The 23361-nt window shown below is 42.2% G+C and overlaps 1 protein-coding gene across 1 annotated transcript in view; it reads right to left on the bottom strand.

Moving 5' to 3' along the window:
- Window positions 1-23361, bottom strand: part of znf638 (zinc finger protein 638) — a 126328-nt gene that overhangs the window by 83114 nt on the left and 19853 nt on the right. Inside the window, exons 3-5 of the mRNA XM_063047347.1 lie at window positions 15840-16977; window positions 5595-5656; window positions 3287-3325 (exon numbers count right to left, since the gene is read on the bottom strand). Of these exons, the coding sequence (XP_062903417.1) occupies window positions 3287-3325; window positions 5595-5656; window positions 15840-16977 (1239 nt within the window). The remainder of the gene's footprint in view (window positions 1-3286; window positions 3326-5594; window positions 5657-15839; window positions 16978-23361) is intronic.

Genomic DNA, 23361 nt, shown 5'->3' on the forward strand with positions numbered 1-23361 from the left:
TGTTATTTTAAGTTAGCTTTGTGGATAAACTAGACAATGGGGTGACCCGTTGGGGCACCCTTTGAGGGAAGGGTAGTGCAGTCCGATGTGACCAGAATGAACATTAAATTTTGCTGAATGATATTGGTATCGCTTTACTTTGGAAACTGAAGTAGAAAACCTCTGTTCGTTAAAGAACAATGCGTAGCAAAGCAAATATAGCTCCTCCTCGTTTAACGAAGGACACTTGATGGCATCATTTCTGGCTTATCTGCCATCCAGGACATCTTCTTTAAAGATCATGGTTTCCCTTCTGCTGTCATCAATGATGCCCTCACCTGCATCTCCTCCATTTCCCGCACTTTGGCCCTCACCCCATCCTCCTGTCACCACAACAGGGACAGAGTTCCCCTTGTCTTCACCTACCACCCCACCAGCCTCTGGATCCAGCACATCATCCTCCACAACTTCCGCCACCTTCAACAGGACCCCACCACTAAGCACATCTTTCCCTCTCCGCTTTCCGCAGGGATCGTTCCCTCTGCGACTTCCTGTTCCACACGTCCCTCCCCACGGATCTCCCACCCGGCATTTATCCCTGTAAGCGTAAGTGCTACACCTGTCCCTACACCTCCTCGCTTGCCACCATTCAGGGCCTCAAACGGTCCTTCCAGGTGAGGCAACACTTCACTTGTGAGTCTGTTGGGGTCATCTATTGCATCCCGTGCGGCCTCCTCTACATCGTTGAACCGGACGCATATTGGGGGACCGCTTTGTCGAGCACCTCCACCACAACAGACAGGATCTCCCGGTTGCCACCCACTTCAACTCCGCTTCACATTGTCATTCGGATATGTCCATACATGGCCTCCTATACTGCCATGATGAGGCTAAACTCAGGTTGGAAGAGCAACACCTCATATACCTTCTGGGTAGTCTCCAGCCCCTTGGCATGAATATTGAATTCTCCAACTTTTGGTAATCCCCTCCCCTTCCCTTCCCCCATCGCTGTTTCACTCTGCCCCCTCCCCAGCTGCCTATCACCTTCCTCATGGTTCCGCCTCCTTCTACTATCCATTGTGCTTTCCCCTTTCACCTTTCCTGCCTATCCCGTCCCTGCTTCTCCTTCCCCACCCCTTTATCTTTCCCCTTACTGGTTTTTCACCTGGCAAGTACCAGCCTTCTCCTTCCCACCCTCCCCCACCTCCTTTATAGGGCCTCTGCCCTCCTCCCTCTTCAGTCCTGACGAAAGGTTCCGGCCTGAAACGTTGACGTTGACATTTCCACGGATGCTGCCCGACCTGCTGAGTTCCTCCAGCAGGTTGTGAGTGTTGCTCTGCCACCCTTGTGCCTCTCATTGTGATTCTGAAGACTTGCAGCCCTTTCATCCCTTGTCTCCTTCATTTCTTCTGCTATTTGTTGTTTGTCTCTGATCCTGGAGACGTGCATGCCTCTCCTCCTCTGTCTCTTCTTCTCTCATCTTTTTTTGTCTTGACTCTTTGATCCTGGAGTTGTGCGGCCCTGGCCTCATCTGATTCTTGTTCTCTTCCTCTCCTTGCCGCCTCCTGACGACGTTTGGCGTCATCTCTTGACCATAATGTCCCCCTTCCCTTTCCACGCGGCATAATTATGCTGACCACTTTTTTTTTTACCCTAATGCTGGATAGAAGATATGAAGCAGTAACAGCAAAGGATGCTGATTATTCTTGATGATGTGGTTGGCGCTCCCCTAAATGGACGTGATATAGTCACCGCTGTCCTTTGACTGCAGCAAAGGGTTTTATGGGTGTCGCGAAGTACGTCATTACAATAAGATTTAATTACCTCTTATTGATGGGTGGCAGTTAGATCTGTCCCAATCCTGCACATGGTGATTAGCAGAACTGACCCTTTGAAATAGAGCTGCCCTTCCCTTTTGCTCCAGTAGGTGTCACTGCTGAGACTGCCCGTGCGAATGCGTCGGGCTGTTGCGTCCCAATTTCCATAATGGTCAATCGGGTCTCGGGTTAAAGGGGAGCCTATTTATTCTGGCAAATGAGCAATTTTATACGAATATATAACCCTGAAGTTCGCCTGCATTCTGTAAGTTAGCACATTTTAATTCGATTTAGCCAAAAAAAAGTGCCGCTGTAATGCAGTGTTTGCGCTAATTGGAGGCCACAAACAGACAAACAGAGCATGAGAGTTTTAGTAGTATATAGATGAAGATGGTATGTCCTGGTGTCTAACAAACGGGGGCTATTTGCTAGATATGTATGGGAGCTATTTTGCATTTTTGGTAGATATCTTTCTGTAAATATTGGCAGTTTTCTTTTGACTATTTTCATTAATTTTTTTAAAGTTTTATTTTTGATGCACTTATTAAACAGCCTTTCACTAAAATGCTAAGCGACTCCAGACACCTTTTCCTTTGGTCATAACCCACAAATTTAACAGCATGGACACAAAATGTTTTGATTCAAGATTATTATTTTGATACATGGATAAGAGTTTTGCTTTTGTGGAGTCAAATATGTACTAATGAATAAACCCACAAATAAACATGTTGCTTTTCAAATCAGAGTTATGGACACAGCCCTTCACATCACACAAACCAACCCCCCTCCATAGACTGTCCATACTTCTCACTTTCTCGGTGAAACAGCAAGCATAATCAAAGACTCCTCCCACCCCAGACATTCTCTGTCCTGTCATTTATCATCGGGCAAAGGATGCAGACACCTGAAAGCATCTACCACTAGGCTCAAGGACAGTCTCTACCCTGTTGTTGTAAGATGATGGCCACGTGACCTCACAGTCTACCTTGCACGTTAATGTGCACCTGCACTGCACTTATCTGTATAGTTAACCCTTTATTCTGCACTCAGTCATTGCTTTCACTTGTGCAGGCTCAATGCAATGAAATGATCCTGTACAAACAGTATGCGAGACATATTTTTCACTGTCCCTTGGTACATGGCATCAAAGATTACGGGGAGAAAGTCAGCAACTGGAACTGAGGAGGAGAAAAAAAATCAGCCATGATTGATTGGCGGAGCAGACTACGCTGTTGTCTGCTAATGGGCCAGACGCTCTAAATCTGTTCCTATATCTTAAGGTCTTATAGCCTTATGCGACAATAGCAAAATAAATGTACCATTGGCAATACAAGGCTTTAGTTTCACCTACAGCACAAAACACTCCTCAAAAGTACAATTTTGAACTTGATCTCAAAACCCATTAAAAGCCCAAATGTTGTTTGAATTACCCCATCCAATGCCACTGCCTCAGAAAAAAAAAACAAGGATAGATATAGAATGGAACATACTTTGTTGGAGGAATTGCATCTGGGTCCCAGTCTGGATACCTGCAACACAAAACATTTAAAACTTTATAGGAGTGACTACAATCACCACTGATGACTCCATACAATGCTAATAATTATTTTGATTATTATGAGGAGCATTTGATAGTTCTTGACATAGGATGGATGTGGAATGTTTCCTGGGATGTCTAAGACCAGAAGGTACAGCTTCAGAATATAGGGAGATTGATTTAGAAGAGAGGTAAAGAGGAATTTCTTTAGCCAGAGGATGGTGAATCTCTGGAATTCATTGCCACAGACGACCGTGGAGGCCAAGTCATTGGGTATATTTGAAGTAGAGGATGATAGGTTCTTGATTACAGGGAGAAAACAGAAGAATGGCATTGAGGGGAGATAATAAAATCAGCCATGATGGAATGGCAAAGCACACTCAAAAGGCCGAATGGCCTAGTTCTGCTCCTATGCCTTATGGTCTTATTATCCAACTTCCACCCATCCCATCCCAATCTCCCACATTCCCTCTATATTCTTCAGATTCATTCTCTGTGTAACACCTTAAATTGAATTAAAAATGTGTTGGGGTATTAATAGGAGAACAGCCAACAGTGGATCCACATCTGGGATATCACATAGTTCCGGTCACAAGACATAGTCTATCAAAAATTGCTTTGGAGAGGGTGCAGATTCACTGGGATGGGGTTTCCTAGTTATGAGAGGAGTATGGATAGTCATTGAACACTACAGCACAGAAGCAGGCACCTCATCCCATCAGGTCCATGTCAAACTATAAACCTATCCAGTCCTGTCAACCTGCAACCAGACCAGAGCCCTCCATACCCCTCTCATCCATGTACCTATCCATATTTCTCTTAAACGTTGAATTTGAACTCACATCCATCACTTGCACTGGTAGCTCATTCCACACTCACCAATCTGAGTGAAGACTACCCCCTCATGACCCCCTTAAATATTTCACCTTTCATCCTTAACTTATGACCTCTAGTTCTAGTCTCAACCAACCTCAGTTGAAAAAGCCTGCCTGTATTTACTCTATAATTTTGTAGACCTCTATCAAATCTTCCCTCATTCTCCTACACTCTTTAGCACAATTTAAGCCACCTTAGCACAATTACAGCTCAGGGTGCTCCTGAGTTCGGAGTTGAATTCCAGTGTCATCCGTGAAGAGTTGGTTTGTTCTTTTCATGAACAGCAAGGGTTTCCTCTGGATGCCTCCCCCCCCACCCCCCACAGTCTAAAGACCTATCAGTTAGTAGGTTAATTGATCACTGTAACCTGTCCTGTGATTAGTCTTGTGTTAAATAAGTGGGTTGCTGGGTGGTGCGGATTGTTGAGCTGTAAGAATGGGCTCCACACTGTATTTCTAAATAAAATTTAAAAGAAAGTCTTTATCTATTCAACCTTTCCCTGTATCTCAGGTCCCCAATCCCTAGCAAGGTAATAGTTAAAGGCTGAGAATATTTTTCTTAGAGCAGAGAAGGCCAAGACGACCTACCAGTGGACCATACAATATAATGAAGGGCATATATAAGGTAAACAATGGAAAATCTTTCCCCATAGCAAAATGTCTAAGCACAGAAGCCATGGAATATCGAACAGTACAGGCCCTTCGGTCCTTTTAGCCAACTGTAAGATCAATATATCTCTTTCCTCTCACATAGCCCACCACTGTCTTTCATCCATGTGCCTATCTCAGTCTCTTAAATATTCTTAATTAGTCCGCCTCCACACATGACACTCAACATACCCACCATTGTGTTAAGAAAGACCTAACCTCCTCCCATACTTTTCTCCAATCACCTTAGAATTATGCCCTATCATATTAGCCACCCTGGGAAAATGCCTCTGGCTGTCCACTAGATCTATGCCTCTCATCTTGTACATCTCTTTCAAGTCACCTCTCATCCTCCTTTGCTCCAATGAGGAAAACTCTGGCTCACTCAACCTATCTCTCTAATCAAGGCAGCATCCTGGTTAAAAAAGTTTACTGGAAGCGAAATAGAAAAGAGGACAATTTAAGAACTGAATAAGGCTTGGCTATGAACAAACAGCTTTCTGATACTCAAAAAGGAATAGTTTGGCTGAGTGTTGGAGAGCTATCTGAGGTCTCTGTACAGCACTATGACTCTAAAAAGATGACAACTGCCTGCATAAAATCAGAACTGTACAGATAGAAACAGGGCCTTTAGCCCACCACTCTGGAGAAGGGAAAGGAGGAAGAACCTGTGTCAAAGAAATCTTCTTTATCTGGCAACCTTGGGAAGAAAGATCACAAACTTGGTAAAAACCTTACTCTTTGAGTAAAAGACGGCAGCTATCATAGTGGACAGATGTTTTCTTGTGACGTTCCCAATCCTGTGAAAACAAAGAAAACACAAAAAGTATTTTACCACTAAATAAAAGAACAAGAGCCACTCCACCAAAAAATATGACCCAACAACAAGCTCAGCCAAATCTTTGGAAAATTTATTCTTTTTAATTTAATCAGTTCACTACAATGCCATTTTACACATTCTCCACAACCCCAAAGACATCTCAAGAGCCTTGGGGTATTTTCCATGAGTGACGGATGAACATTTTAGGGAAATTACAGAAATGTAAATGTACAGAAAACCTACCGATGATTACTGGTGAAAAATGCTTATTGACAGACTACGCAGTAATAATACAATGATCAGCTCTTCAAGTGAAAGCCATTTAATGCTGCAGAGCCTCATAATATTTCTCACAAATATGGGAAAGGTCATGCTTGTGAATTCTGCACCACACCCGAATACAATTAGAATTACAATTAATGTCTTGTATCGATTCCATTAACATCAGATTTGAATTCTTGTCAAGCTGACAAACCAAACAATTAAATACTTATTACTCACCATGGGTTTTCCAGAGTGCAAAGCCCTTTACAGCATTCTAAAAGTGATTTTGTTAATGAGAGTGTATTTGAACCCAATATTTTACTTTGAATACATCACACCTTAAAGTTCAGGAATCTACATCAATTCCCTAACCAGATTCCAGCCATTTTCTTCTTGGGTGCCTGTGGTATCTCTAAGCAACACGTAAAATCATAAGATAGAGAAGCTACCATTGAGAAGAGAAGATAGAAATCAAGCTATTTGCCCATCGAATCTGCTCCACCATTCAATTATGGATGCACTTCTTCCAACCAAACTCTACCCAGAACCCTTAACCCCTTGACCAATTTAAAGCCTATCAAGCTCTGCCCTGAATACATCCAATGACTTGGTCCACACAGCTAATGAATTCCACCTATTCACCACCCTCTGGCTGAAGTTGTTCTTCCTCATCTCACATTCAACAGGAGCATCCCTTTACTCTGAAGCTGTGCCCTTGGATCCGAGACTCTCCTGCTGATATCTTCTCTTTTTCCACTGTATACAGGCCTTCGGGCTTTTGAGTGTCTGGTTGGTTTCCAATCAGCTAACATTTTCTCATTAAACAGCTAGGTTGGTCACCAGTCTGGATTTGAAGCAGAAATCCTCAGATAATATCCCCAACCGGATGAGATGGAATTCAAGATTACCATTTAGATTAGGGTTCATGACTATGTCTTCAGGAACAGAGACAAAAGTCCCAAAATACCTTTTTTAAAATAAACTGAGTAAACACATGCTGGACATATTAATTCGACAGATTAAATCTACCAAATTTAACACAAAAATTAGAACCACAGAGCACTACAGCACAGAAAACAGGCCATTCGGCCCTTCTAGTCTGTGCCGAAACATTGTTCCGCTAGTGCCATTGACCTGCATCCAGTCCATAACCCTCCAGACCCCTCCCATCCATGTACCCATCCAATTTATTCTTAAAACTTAAGTTTTAATTACCTCTCATTAATTCTCATAATTCCTCGTAACAAATTCAAAGTGTTGAAACAGACTAATTTGCTCCGAAACACATATCCCAAAACCTAGCCCCAGAGGGAGTGTGTATAGCCACAACAGACCTTAACAGCAGAATAACTGTTGTAGTAACTACAGCTTTTAGTTGTTTGGGAGCCTCGCATCTCTAATACAAGTCAGGAAAATGATGATTCTACATTCATGAAGTATTACATTCATCAGTGCTGAGAATATGTATATTATTCTAATTAATCTTTAACATATGCAAATTATTTCAATATACCTTTTAAAATAGTGTATTGTATCTCTCAAATCCTTCAGAACAGTCAATTGAAACAGGTAGTCCGATAACAGCAAACTTGGAAACATTATCTTGATATTCTGAATACATCTAGTGTAATCAGTTGGGTATTGACATGCACTACAATTGACAGCAGTTCATTGTGTCTTTGATGAGAGGGGAGGTGCATTTGAGCTGCAATGTTCAGTGAGTCAAAGTCTCAGTTCTCTGCCTTTATGAGATTGGTCAGTTTTCACTAAGATTGCACAAGGAGCAGTACTGCTGGGCTAGAAAAGTTCTCTTACTCCGGAGCGTTATCCACAAAAGGCAAGAACTCCTTTGAGTCTAATACATAACCTTGCCTCACACATTAATAGCTAATTATGTTGTTAGGTATATGGTAGTAATTTAAGCTCCAGAAAAGAATGGGGATGGGAAACTCATGGTAAATGGCTTATCTCTGGACAGCTGTTAACAGCGTACAACACCAAATAACATTATATGTGAAATATTTAATAATGACAGCCACTCGCTGTGGTCTCTTTTTCCCCATTTCAAAGAACCCCAATAATTTATGTATCGGTAGGATAAGCCCAGGTTGCCAAGGAGAATCTTTTAAACCTATCACATTATCCTAAACGAATTGCCGTGTTTTGATTTTGAAGAATGAAGATCATTCTCTTCTGGTGGGAATTCATTACTTTCATGTTAATTTCTTCAAGAGTAAAGTGATCATCTTCTCAGGTACACCGTTCATTCCCATGTATATTTCTTCTCAATACATCTTGTAAGCACTGATGTGTTTGGATGGTGGAAGCTGAAGCAGCACAAAGTTATCTAATGCCAAATACTCAGAGGTAACTGGAGATACAATGTTGGCTTTAAAAGGTCTGCAGAGTGCGAGCATTCAGCTGCATCAAGTCTGCATAACATGCCACCCTACATTATTACACAGATTACTTTTGGGTGTAGGGGATGGCTGTTGCCTGCTGTTGAATTTATCACTTCAACATACACTGTGTGGCCACTTTATTAGTACAGGAGAGAAACATGTAATGTGGTCTTCTACTGCAGTGCATCCACTTCAAGGTTCGCCGCGTTGTGTTTAGAAATGCTCTTCTGCACACCACGCGTGGTTATTTGAGTTACTGTCATCATCCGGTCAGCTTGAACCAGTCTGGCCATTCTCCTCTGACCCTCTCATTAACAAGCTGTTTTCATCCACAGAACTGCTGCTCACTGGATGGCTTTTTGTATCATTCTCTGTAAACTATTGTGCATGGAAGTCCCAAGAGATCAGCAATGTCTGAGATACTCAAACCACCCTGCCTCGCACTAACAATCTCTGGCAACCAACAAAGTCAAAGTTACTTAGATATCATTTCTTCTTCATTCTGATGTTTGGTCTGAACGACAACCGTACATACCTTGATCATATCTGCATGCTTTTATGCATTTAGATGCTGTGACATGATTGACTGGTCGGATATTTCCATTAACGAGGTGTAGAGATGTATTTACCAAAGTGATCACCGAGTACAAGGGCCCCTCTTTCATAGCAATATTGCAGAGATCTACTCTTTAGAGGCTTAATATTCTAGCTCTGCTCTTTTTCCAGCCAGTTGGTTGGCAGGATCTCACTTCACTTCCAGGTTCTGGATGTTTTTGCTAAATCCTTTATTGATTGCCTATTCTTCATTGTCCCCATAAGGTGATGAGCCACCTTCTTAAACCACTACGTCTGCTGAGCATAGAAACTTTCCATGCAGCCCAACTCACCCACACTGACTAGTAGACACACTTTGTATTAGATATCCACCACCTACCACTGGTCCATAAGTGCCTTAATGCTTCATGTCCCCTCTGAAACTCTTCCGCTCCAAGGAGGAGTTAGCCAGAGAGTGGTGAACCTGTGGAATTCTTTGCCACAGACAGTTGTGGAGGACAAGTCTTTATGTATATTTAAGGCAGAGGTTGTTAAGGTTCTAGATTGCTCAGGGCATGAAGGGATACAGGGAAATTGGGGCTGAGAGGATAATTGGATCAGCCATGATGAAATGGCAGAGCAGACTCGATGGACCAAATGGCCTAATTCTGCTCCTGTATCCTATGGAGAACAGACCCAGCTACTCCATTATCTCCTCAGAAATGAAGTGCTCCAACCCAGGCAACATCCTTGTGAATCTTCTCTGCATCCTCTCCAGCCTATCAAATCTTTCCTATCGCCAGTCTCTCCAGCCTATCACATATTTCCCATACCCAGCCTCTCCAGCCTATCACTTCATTCCTATGTCCTATCGACATAATTCAAGTTCCTATCTCAACACTTATGTACCGTTGGCAACCCAGCTTCAACCACCCATTCAAGCAGTGCATTCTGGGTACTTGAGACTGTCTGGATGAAGAAGCACCCTTTCATATATCTCCTCTAAATCTCCTCCCCCTTACATTAAATCCATGTCTTCTAGTTTTCTCTTCTTCCAATAAGAGGACAATTATCTTGTAGCCTACCTTATCTATACCCTCAGATTTATATGCCTTAATCACATCACCTCTTAACCTTCTCTGCTCCAGACAGAAGACCAGGCTTTTCTAGTTTCTCCTCATAACAGAACTGCTCTGTTGCAAACAATGTCCTGTTGAACGTTCTCTCACCCCTCCAGCACTATCATCAGAAGTGGTTCGGGTTAGCTGAGGTCTGACCAAGGTCTTATAAAAGTTGGAATATAACTTCCCTGATCTTGTATTCAATGTCCTGATGAAAGAAGGCCTGGTTAACCATATTATCTAGTTGTGCTACCACCTTCAGGGATCTTTGCACTTTCGTGCCAAGCACTCTGTTCCTCAAAATACTCTTGGACCTTCCTGTTCAAGTCCTACCTCATTAGTACTCTTAAAATATATTGTCTCGCATTTATCTAGATTGAACTCCAAATCCTAATTTCTGTCACTTCGCAACAAACATCAACAATTCTCTGCAGTCCAGGACTACCATTTATCCATCAACTCCGTCAATCTTCATTAAAGGTCAATTAACTCCCATTTAGGTAGGTTAAAGGGTCAGTACAACATTGTGGGCCAAAGGGATTATATTGTGTTTAACTGTTCAATGTTCATGTTTTAAGCTACTTCAATTGTCTCCCACATCCAAGGCATTTACTTATACTACAAACAGGAAGCATTCCAAGATTTACAAGATCCAAAATCAATGAAGGAATGGCAATTTACTTCCAAGCAGGGATGATGCACAGCTTGTAGGGGTCTTTATATGCCTGCTCCCTTAACATCTTGATGGTTCAGATGACAAGAGATGGGAATTGACCAGGTGAGTCACTGCAGTGTACAGTGGCACGCAAAAGTTTGGGCACCCCGGTCAAAATTTCTGTTACTATGAATAGTTAAGTTAGAAGATGAACTGATCTCCAAAAGTCATAAAGATAGAAACATTCTTTTCAACATTTTAAGCAAGATTAGTGTATTATTTTTGTTTTGTACCATTTTAGAGTGGAAAAAAAGGAAAGGAGCACTATGCAAATGTTTGGGCACCCCGAGAGATTTGAGCTCTCAGATAACTTTTACCAAGGTCTCAGACCTTAATTAGTTTGTTAGGGCTATGGTTTGTTCACAGTCTCATTAGGAAAGGCCAGGTGATGCAAATTTCAAAGCTTTATAAATACCCTGACTTCTCAAACCTTGTCCCAACAATCACCAGCCATCGGCTCCTCTAAGCAGCTGCCAAGCACTCTGAAAATTAAAATAAATGATGCCCACAAAGCAGGAGAAGGCTATAAGAAGACAGCAAAGCGTTTTCAGGTAGTCGTTTCCTCAGTTTGTAATGTAATTAAGAAATGGCAGTTAACAGGAACGGTGGAGGTCAAGTTGAGGTCTGGAAGACCAAGAAAACTTTCCGAGAGAACTGCTCGTAGGATTGCTAGAAAGGCAAATGAAGAACCCCGTTTGATTGCAGAAGACCTTCAGGAAGATTTAGCAGACTCTGGAGTGGTGGTGCACTGTTCTACTGTGCAGCGACACCTGCACAAATATCACCTTCATGGAAGAGTCATCAGAAGAAAACCTTTCCTGCATCCTCACCACAAAATTCAGCGTCAGAAGTTTGCAAGGGAACATCTAAACAAGCCTGATGCATTTTGGAAACAAGTCCTGTGGACTGATGAAGTTAAAATAAAACTTTTTGGCCACAATAAGCAAAGGTATGTTTGGAGAAAAAAGGGTGCAGAATTTCATGAAAAGAACACCTCTCCAACTGTTACGCACTGGGGTGGATCAATCATGTTTCGGGCTTGTGTTGCAGCCAGTGGCATGGGGAACATTTCACTGGTCGAGGGAAGAATGAATTCAATTAAATACCAGCAAATTCTGAAAGCAAACATCACACCCGTCTGTAAAAAAGCTGAAGATGAAAACAGGATGGCTTCTTCAACAGGATAATGATCCTAAACACACCTCAAAATCCACAATGGACTACCTCAAGAGGCACAAGCTGAAGGTTTTGCCATGTCCCTCACGGGTCCCCTGACCCCCACCTAAATCTCCCAAGCAAGAATTGAAAGATTCTTAGCTGGCTACAGAAAGCGCTTGTAAGCTGTGACACTTGCCAAAGGGGGTGTTACTAAGTACTGACCATGCAGGGTGCCCAAACTTTTGCTTCGGGCCCTTTTCCATTTGTGTTATTTTGAATCGGTAAAAGATAGAAATAAAAAAGTAATCTTGCTTAAAATATTAAAGAAACGTGTCATCATTAATTTTATGCCTTTTGGAAATCAGGTAATCTTTTACTCGCTTAGCTATTCACAGTAACAGAAATTTTCACCGGGGTGCCCAAACTTTTGCATGCCACTGTATCTGTAGACAGTATCCACTGTAAACAATACATTCCAGCAGTAGAGGGAACAAATGTTTACCAGCAGTGAGTGGGCTGTCAGTCAAAGAGGTCATCTTGCCCTGGAGGCATTGAGATTCTTGAGAGCAGTTGGAGTGGTAACATTCCAGTAAATGGAGAGTAGTCCATCATGGTGGAAAGGCCTTCAAATGTCAAGGGTGAATCATCTGCTGCAAGTCATCCAGCCTCTGGACTCCTCTTGTAGCTATGTTAATCAGGTAACTGGCCCAACTGTGTCTCTGGAAAGTGGTGATCCCAGAGTAATGATGGTGGGCAAACTGGAGCTGGGCAGGAGATCAGGTTCCCACGTTGGGAGATGCTCATGGTTTGGCACTTTCTGTGGCACAGATGTTATGTGTCTCTCATGAGCCTATGCTCCGATTATCTTGCTGCACGCAAGCAGAAGCTGCTCATGTTGGTGAGGAGTTGTGAATGGAATTGAAATAAGCACCAGTAGAATCAAACATGCTCACTTCAACATTACAACAGAAAGAAGATGATTGTTGAACAAGTCTCAGATGGTTAAGCCTAGGACACTATACAAAGGAAATGTGACGATGATATCACAGGACTTGGTTGATTGATTGCCAATGACCACTGACATACTTATGTGAGGTACAACTCCAACACTGGAGTGTTTCCATTTGATTTCACATTTACCAGGGTGACTTGATCAAATGCTACCCTGCACTCCTGGAATTCAGCCCCCTTTGGTACATCAGTTTGAAGCAGAGAAGTCTTGCCAACCCCCACACAGGGCAGGATACAGGTAAAAGCCACTTTACAGAGGGCACGTGGCCAAGTGGTTAAGGCGCTGGTCTAGTGATCTGAAGGTTGCTAGTTCGAACCTCAGCTGAGGCAGTGTGTTGTGTCACAGAGCAAGGCATTGCACCCTGGAAACCTTCCAAGGCGCAAATCTATGGTCTCACGAGACTAACGGATGCCTATTATTATTATTATTATTATTACAGCACCATCATCAATAGCTTGCATCACTTTGTTGATCTGCCAGATAACTTTTATTAGATAATCAAAACAACTGGCCTCTGAATGCATTCTTAAGTAGGAATTCAAGAAATGAATTATAACACAGTGCATCAAACAAGGTTTACATCACCTGGCACTTGACAAAGGTGGATATCAGTTTGGCTGGCTCCACTGCTGCCTCACAGCTCCTGTGACCGAGGTGCAGTCCGTCTGGAGTTTGCACAATCTCAGCAGTATGGTCCCACATCCCAAAGGTAAATTGGCCTCGGTGAGCATAGGAGAGGCAGAATATGATGGGTGTACCAAAGGGATTGATTTCATGCATCTCAGGTCAAAGAAAAGATGCATACCTCCCCAACAAGACACTGCCGCTGAGGTCAACTATCAAAACGTCAACAGAATTCTGTACTTACAGAACTAGGGACCTAAAAATCTAATGCCTAGGATCTATATGGGAGGAGAAGATGGCAGTGCGACGCAGCTCTCCGGTGAAGTGATATTGTTTCAGTTAAATAGGGGCCGTGAACAATTCTGATTGATGGAGACAGACGTGAAAGCACAGAGGAACATCTGGAGAAATTTGTGAAATGCGGTTCACTGCTACTGTTACTGGGCGATCGAGAATCTTCCGGAGGGAAGGCCCCAAAATCCCCGGCTTTGCCTGCTGCTGGCGACCGAGGCTGAGGTCGAATCGTTCGGATAGAAATGGTGCTTGGTACTCGGTGTCAGAGGGCTGATCGAAGGCTCAAAGTTTTTGGACGACTCAGAGTCGGACTGTGGTCGGGCATAGCAGGGAGAGTTTTCTTCCTTCTCCCGTCTGCGTGAGATGTGGGACATTCGAGGAGACTTTGAACTTTTTTCTACTGTGCCATGGCCTGTTCTTCATCAAGTTATGGTATTGTTGCACTGTTGTAACTATATGTTATAATTATGTGGGTTTTGTTAGTTTTTCAGTCTTGGTCTGTCCTGTGTTTTTGTGATATCACACCGGAGGAATATTGTATAATTTCCTAATGCATGCATTACTAAATGACAATAAAAGAGGACTACGTGTCCTCATAATCTAATCTAATGTGTAGTTAAAAATGTAAGAAATTTATCACAACCGACCTAAAGATTAACAAAAGCAGGGAGCTTTCAGATCATTATCAGCAGTATGCATGATTCAGAAACTGGCTGTTGCTACTTTGCAAATGGAGCAAACATGCACCATCCCAATGACTATATGGGTACATAGCTCTAGTCCTCACAGGGTGACCACCAAGATTATTGAAAACAGTGATTCATATCCCATCTGCACTACACTCCTGATACTTACCAGCATAGAGCGTAAACAATAATATTTACAGATCTTATGAAACTCTGTTATTATCGCATTTCTATATTTGCACATGTTAGACACTTTTCCACATCCTAAACTTGTTGTTAAAACAACCTGGTCAGGTCAGTACTTGTTCTCTTTGAGGTCCTGAGAAGGAAAGGATCGAGATATGCACCAACTTTCCACACAATGGAGGAGCTGCAGATCGTAGAAACAATACAGAAGCTTAAAAAAAATCAAAATAAATCAAGCTCATTTAAGAGTTAACCGACTTTGATTCTCAAATAGGCAACCCAGGCTTATCATAGAGATACTAAACCAGAACACTTTGCTTGTACTCAGGCAACAGTGAATTAATCCAAGAAATGATCCACAATAATTCAAAACAAGATGGAAATTGCAGCCATACAGACCTTGTATAGAAAAGAATTTCAACCGAGTCTTTATAAACATATGCATTGGGATAATTGAACCTCTGAAAACTCTGCCCACCAAAAACTATCATTGCAACGTCAAGGACAATAATCCAATAGAATGTACTGCAATGCAATCTGGAAATTGCACTGATGCTAATATGAATTACTCCATCAGGAATTAGGTCTGAGAAAGTCCATCTGGTTAAAACTATAACTCTAAATATCATGGACTAAATCTAAAGAGAAAATGTATCTGTCCCATATGTATATATATATATACATATATATATATGTCCTACCCTTACAGTTTATGACTTTAAATACATATCCAGAATTTACATCCTGTCACTGTTGTGAATGATCTCTCTGGTAAAATTAGGTGCCCCATGCTTGACCATCCTTTTCACCAGCCCTTCAAGTATCTGATTGTTGCCTACAGTCCAACACAAATGATGAAGCACCTCCACACAATTCCAATACAACCACAAAACACCAGACTAAACTGTTGACAGGATACCATACAGATTGACTGGATTATAGAGGTATTAAACATAGCAAGGGACACTTTTCCACACATGGAGATCTTCAGCTAATGTCCTAAATGCACATCTGCCAAGTAAAAAAAACCCACATAACTTACCACCAGACTGCTAGCCAGTCCTTGGTAACACTACAGGCATACTAGAGGAGGTTGAGGCCTACAAACACTATGCCTGTTAAGGAAGCAAATTATAAGTAAAGGCGAACTATGTAATGAACACTCACCCTCATTTGTCTACATTCTATGTTACACAAACTGCACACGTGGGGGAACCTCAGTGCAGGGACGCCATAGTAATCATTCATCAGCTTGGGTTTTGGCAATCCCTTCTTCACCGATCGTTTAATTCCATGAGAACTCTCATCTCGAGAAGACTCCATCTGATAATTCTGAGACGGGCGCTTGAAATCTTCATTCCAGGTACCCTCCCTCAGCGTTTCGCGACTGTAACGCATGCTTGGGCTCTCCACGGGTCTATCCCGATAGTCATACTGCTGACCGTGCCCGTAATCAACCACACTGCTCTGGACCGCTTCCCTTCTGTAGTCTTTGTCCTGGAGCTTATATGGCTGACTGTAACTGCTTGACGACTGCTGCTTATTCATCTTCCGCATTCTAATTTCTCTTAAGATGTATGGCATGTTTTCTGGAGTAAGCTTCTCATCTGGGTAACGACTTAGCTCTTCTAGGTCTTCATTAGACAGGCCAAAGTTTGCTAGGATATTAGAAGCCTTCATTGTGTCATGAAAAAGCTGAACTGCAGATCTCTGGTCTCCACTTTGAGATGAAGAGGTTGTGGCACTCCCATATCCAGGCCGATAACCTCCAGATGATGGGCTCTGGTAGGAAGGCCACTGACCTAAGCCTACATTATTCCCCGATTGATTCATCATTCCCATGTTCATTCCACTGTAGTTGCCAGGTGATGCTCCTTGAGCTCCCAATCCCATTCCTCGTCCTGCAGCTCCAGCTCCTCCTGCCATATAGGTTCCAGGAGCATTCATAGTATACTGGCTGGCCGAACCTTGATTCTGCCCAAACTGGGTGGTAGGTCTCTGCATTTGCCCAAATTGATTTGCAGGGACCTGACTTTGCCCAAACTGGTTTGGAGGGCCCTGATTCTGGCCAAATGGCCCCCTGGCATTGAACATGGACATGTTGATCTTCACAAGAGCTTGGTTCAGAGATGCAAGAGCGGTATTCGATAAAGTTGTAGAGGCGACAGAGTTCAGCTGCTGTAGGGCCAGCTGGGCTTTAATCTGGGCGAGCTGCAAATTTGCTGAGCCTAACAGAAGTGGATTGGTAATGCCGAAGTTCAATGAATTCACTGCTGGAGCACAATTTTCCAAGAATAACGCAAAGCTGAAAGTTAAAACACAAACATTAGATTTTTACATTTCAGAAAACATTCGCAGCAAAGGGTTTTAAAGCCAGTGATCAACATATTTATGCTTGACAGCTTTAAAAAAGCTAATTTTTTGGCGAGTTATAAAATAAATAAAACATAACAAAAAAAGGACAGTTAAATCTGGACATCCGCGTGATGAAATGTGAGTGCCCAAATAAACAGACAACAAAGGAAGCTTGGTGAAGCACTCAAGACCCCCATACACAGTTTGCAGTACATAACATAATACTAGACAGAGCACTCCAGATAGCTTGTTAAAGAAATTTAAAACAATGACCATGGTCAAGTTAGACTGAGATCTTCAGGTAAGATCAGAGGTATGATTCTGGAAGGTATTCCAAGTGCACAGCATTATCTTGCACCTTTATAAATGAGCAGACACAAAGCACTGTGGTCATTTTAACAATAGTTTGCTGCACAGAATGACTGCTGAAAACAATGCTGAGACGCTCAAAATTATTCTTGAGGAACCATAACGTCCCCTATTTCATTATTTTGAAAAGGCAATATCAACTATTTCAATCTTTTAAACTGCTATTGTGAATTCTCAAATCAGATCTCTTCTGGGTCCAGCCAGATAGATCAATAATCTTATTCTGCAATCGGCCTATTTTATAGTCAGCATGCAATTTAAATACTTCTTTCCACAATGCCCATATAGCAGCATAACTTATGCTCATCCAGAAACAATCCAGGCTTTCACATACAACCTTCACAACAGCACTAGCATGCTGTGCTTCTTGAATCTGAAATGTTTGGTTCAAGACCAACTAGAGATTTCAGTGCAGTACTAAAGAAGCTCTAGTCTGTTGAACCTACTTCTGTTAGACAGGGTTAGCGTTGGTGGAAGTTCTTCATAAGAACATCCCTGACAAGGGCTTCTTAGGGTCACATCATCAAATGGCTTTGGGAGTGAAATACTAGAAAAAACACATCAGGATGTCCAGCTGTAGGCATGCAGGAAGGGTGAAGAAATATGATTTGTTTTGAAAAACCATTCTCAAATTGTTAGTTATTCCATCCAACAGATAACAGACAGCATACTGTTGTGTTTCTGCTTCAGTGCGACCTGGCTCAGCTGCTAACATGCTTGAATTCAGAAAACTCCAGCTCGATTTCCTGAAATAAGCTCCAGGAAATAAGCATATAATGTAGGTACCATTTGAATACAGTACTACATTATGCAAGCAGTATCCATCAGAAATATTAAACCAAGGAGCCAGATGTACAATTCAATCACAACCACCCTTTAACAATACCCTCTGAACTAGTCACCATTTACCCATTATTTGCTGCTGTGGTCACATTTGCCTAATCAGATGCCCTGAAGATATGATTATTTACTTAGAGGCACAGCACGTTAAAAGGCCCTTCTGGCCCAGTGTGCCTATGCCTCCCAATTATAAGCATGTGATCAATTAACCTACTAACCTGTACACCTTTTGGAATGCCGGCAGAACCCGAAACACCTAGAGGGAAACCCATATGGTCACGGGGAAAATGTACAAACTCCCTGACAGTCAGCGGTTGGAACTGACCATAGGTCATTGGCGCTATAATCGTGTTAGACTAGCCACTGTGCTGCTGTACTGCCCAGAAGTTCCTTTCTTGAAAAAAATTGTGAATGACCTGTAAAGTGCATCTTAAAATTGACATTAAAACCTTTAAAATCTTTCCCCAAACATTGGAGCCTTCTGACAAAGGTCATACAAATCATTGTTGAAGCTATGTACAAAAAAACACAAACATGTTACTTGCTGCTTGTTCAGCAGTGGATCCAATCCGTCTACATTTACTGTTCCCTCAGGAAAGGCATTGTCCAAGATGACCACAACCCGGTCATGGCTTGGAGGCTTGTGTGCCTCAATGACCCAGAGAGTTACGTTGGCAGGAGTCAGGACATTGTGTTTTTGCTCTTGGTGGGGTCACCCATGCCAAAGAGGTCAGAGGGTAGATGTCAGACCAAGAGTGGTCCACTAGTTCTCCAGGTTCAGTGGTTCAGCTCAGGGCCAACAGCCCTAACTAGTAAAACAAAACTGTTACGGAAACAGCAATTAAGAATCCTACATCTGAGAGTGATGATATTCCTGAGTCTCCACACAAGACCTGACAGTAGTGAAAACTGACAGGAAGCTACTGACATGAAGAAGAAAGCCTTGAGCATCGCCAGAGATGGAGGAATTTCACTGCTGCCCTAAATGTCAATGACTTTACAGCTGCTTGCTCTTGTAGGAAAGGCATAATCAAATACACCTCCCATCCCGTTCATTCTCTCTTCTCCTCACCCAATTATCCAGCAGCAGATACAAAACATTAAAAACACACACCACCAGCATCAAACACAGTTTGATTATGAGATTCTTGAGTCTCTTCAACAATGATGTCTGGCTTTGTGAAATTCAGCTCTGAATGATTTGTTATTTCTCCCCCCTCTCTGCACATTGGGTGCTTGTCGGTCATTTGTTTTAATGGGTTCTATTGGGTTTCTTTGTCTCATGACTATCTGTCAAATCTCAAGGTTGTATAAAGTATACATACTTTGATAATAAATGTACTTTGAACTTTCATAAATATGAACTTTACATCACAATGTTCCTTATCATGGCCCATTGTCTATCTTTGCTGCACTTTCCATGGAACAGTAATTTTACCATTCCTTTCTGAATTGTTATTGCCTTTCTCTTTGTACTAACCTGATATATTTTGATCTGTATGGACAGCAATGAAAGCAAAGCCTTTTCTCTGGATCTCAGCACACTGCACGTAACAATAATAAACCAAATCACATGTAGCGCTACTAATCCAAAATGGAAACAGCTGAGAAAATCACAGATCAATTGTCCTTAAGATGCTTCACTTAAATGGATACAATAGCACGATGCAAGAGATTCCGCAGTATTGAGCAACACAAAGTGTGTCATTCATAACAGTAAGTAACAATAAGTTGGGTGGCCTCCAACCTGATGGCATGAACACCGACTTCTCTAACTTCCACTAATGCCCCACCTCCCCCTCGTACCCCATCTGTTACTTATTTTTATACACACATTCTTTCTCTCACTCTCCTTTTTCTCCCTCTGTCCCTCTGAATATACCCCTTGTCCATCCTCTGGGTCCCCCCCCCCGTCTTTCTTCCCGGACCTCCTGTCCCATGATCCTCTCGTATTCCTTTTGCCTATCACCTGTCCAGCTCTTGGCTCCATCCCTCCCCCTCCCGTCTTCTCCTATCATTTTGGATCTCCCCCTCCCCCTCCAACTTTCAAATCCCTTACTCACTCTTCCTTCAGTTAGTCCTGACGAAGGGTCTCGGCCTGAAACGTCGACTGTACCTCTTCCTACAGATGCTGCCTGGCCTGCTGCGTTCACCAGCAACTTTTATGTGTGTTGCCCACACTAACCCAGCTTGCTTCACAACAGATGATCCTCCAGGCCACATGCCATGCAGTTGAGACCTGCCCTGGAATATATCTATCGACTGAGCGAGCATTCACAGCTTTCTGGGACAGATATTTTAACTAATTCACAAACTCAGGTAAATCAATTCTCATTTGCGACTTCATAGCTTGCCTTCAATCTAAGAGCATGCCATCTGGAGTAAATACTGTTAGCATTTTTGCTAAGTTACTAAACTATTGGAAAGCACAGGAATGAGGTCTGTTTGACAACAGCACAATGATCCAGTAGAATTTTTGCAAGTCTGGAATTTGTTGGGCTGGCCCATATTTCTATTAACCATACATGTGTTTGCAGTATTGGTCCACAACCATTTCCCTTTAACCCATTCCCAGTGAGAGTTATCTTTAGCAAAATATGGGAGAATATTGCACGGTGATCAAAAACATTACATCAAGCAAACCTTTAGATCGAAGCAAATAGATTATGCAACTCTACATTCGAAAAGAGCAGGTGATGGCGAGATTGTACTGTCAGCAATTGCAACACAACTAGTCAGAATCATAGCTACAGAGCACAGTAAAAGACCCCGCCATTTCCCCCTCTTTTCAAATGGGAAGAGTATCCCCTCCATTTACCTTATTTAGATCTTGCATTTGTGGCTCAAATTTCTCACCCCAGAAACCAGTCCTGTAAGTCAAATTCAAATCCATTTATCACATATATTGAAACATAGAGTGAAATGTGTCATTTGCGTCAATAACCAACTCACTCAAGAATGTGCTGATAGCCCGCTTAAGCGTCTCCACACATTCTGGTGCCACACAGACAGGCCTCTAACTCCAGGATAGATCATTCCTGGGCTTCCAGTCTCTGGCCTGAACTCTTCAGTCCCTGGTCATGCTAAATCCAAAATATTACATATTCATAATCTGTCATCCATACTAGAGGCTGTAATGCTTGCTATCTCCAGGATGCACTAGTTACACATAGGTATCCTCAGCACCTCCCCAAACCCAGCAGCTCTACCTCCAGGGAAGACAACAGTGCTTGCAGGGGAACACCACCATCTGAAGATTTCCCTGAGGTGGAAACATACCACTGGCCCTTCACCATCACTGGGTGTACACACTGAAACTCCCTCCACAGCTGCACTGTGGGGACACATTCAACCAGGATAGAGGGGACTGAGATAGGAAGGAGATCACATCAGAACCGGCAACTCAGTGTCAGTTCAGTCACACTAACAACACCTTGGACAGGAGTCTGACCACTGTCACATCACCTGCTTACTCCCTAGTGTTTGCAGTTCTGTCCCAAAACAGCAACCTGATCATTGTCCAATCTCTGTTTATCCCCCAGAGTTCCAGAACAGCACCCTGACCAATGTGTCATCACTTGCTCCCAGGATAGGCTACTCCAGCTGTGATCCAACCAGCTTATATGGTTCAATATTAATTTCCACGTTTATGAATCTCAGGATATCATGCATTATTAACTATGGCATAGCCAGTTATACAATTTATACACAATGTGCAGATTCTTTATCAAAATGAAATTTAGCAATTTAAGATTGACAAGCAGAGTTCTTCCAGCATTGTTCTTTGTTCCAGATTCCAAAAACAATAGTGCCTTTTGTCTTCATGCCCAAGTTCTCCATGTTGCTGCACTCCCTAAGAACTGTATAAAGTCTGTATATCTCATACTTTCTGCCAGTGTTAATACTATTAAATTTATTCACAATTTGTTTGTCCAGTCAGCCAGCTTATGTTCTTAAGCTGTCTATTACTAGCCTCACACTTACCATATCCCAATCATTGGATCACAAACAAATTTGGAAATGTTATCCTGAACATCAGAGTGCAAGATAGCATTTCCAAATTTGTTTGTGATCCAATATTTGGGAGTATGGTAAGTGAAAGGACTATTACTATCTGAAAATGTAGATCTTTTTCAGATTTTATATCTACTCTAGTCTGAAAAACTATTTGTTACTAGGCTCTATTTGCCTTTAATGATGCCCACATAACCTGTTGCATTATCTTCAATTCTGTCAACTCATCATAAAATTAAAATCCAAGTTTGTCAAATCCATGCTAATACTCTTGTATAAACTTAAGCTTATTCAAGTGTATATTAACCACTTGATCGTGATTCTAAGCATTGACCCAATATACACAGAACCATTTTGTCAACTACCACTAACGATTTTATGCCAGATCAAGGAGAGTGGAATTTTAAAATATGACACTCCATCAGTCTTGAGCTGAGCGCATCTGGTTCATCGTAAACTCACTAGGCACACTAAAATCTTCTACATTTGCAAAAACTTTGAAACTGACACTCAATTAATTTCAGCTCAATATCTGAGGTTCAAAGATACTGTTAAGATTCAAAGTGTGCCTGAGGTCACACAGCAGTAATTCTATCTTAACACCGTAGTCCAATATGAAGACAGAGAGAAGAAATTAAACACTTCTTAATGTAACCATCAAATTGAAATGGTTCAGGCACAGAGATCAGATCCTTCAGAACTAGAGGTCATGGGTTAGGAGGCAAAGGTGAACTTTCAAGGGGAACATGAGAGGGAACAACTTCAGAGGGTGGTGAGAGTGAAGAAACACAAGTGATGGGTGTGGGTTCCAATTCAATGTTTAGGATAGGTACATGGATGGGAGGGGTATGGAGGGCTCTGGTCTGGTTGCAGTTTGACGGGACTGGATAGGCTTATAGTTCAACATGGACCTGATGGGATGAGGTGCCTGCTTCTGCGCTGTAGTGTTCAATGACTATCCAGACTCCTCTCATAAACCCCATCCCAGTGAATCTGCACCCTCTCCAAAGCAATTTTTGATAGACTATATCTTGTGGCCTGAACTATGTGATATCCCAGATGTGGATCCACTGTTGGCTGTTCTCCTATTAATACCCCAACACATTTTTAA

This window comes from Mobula hypostoma, chromosome 4 (genome assembly GCF_963921235.1).
Source record: "Mobula hypostoma chromosome 4, sMobHyp1.1, whole genome shotgun sequence".
Classification (NCBI taxonomy): Eukaryota; Metazoa; Chordata; class Chondrichthyes; order Myliobatiformes; family Myliobatidae; genus Mobula; species Mobula hypostoma.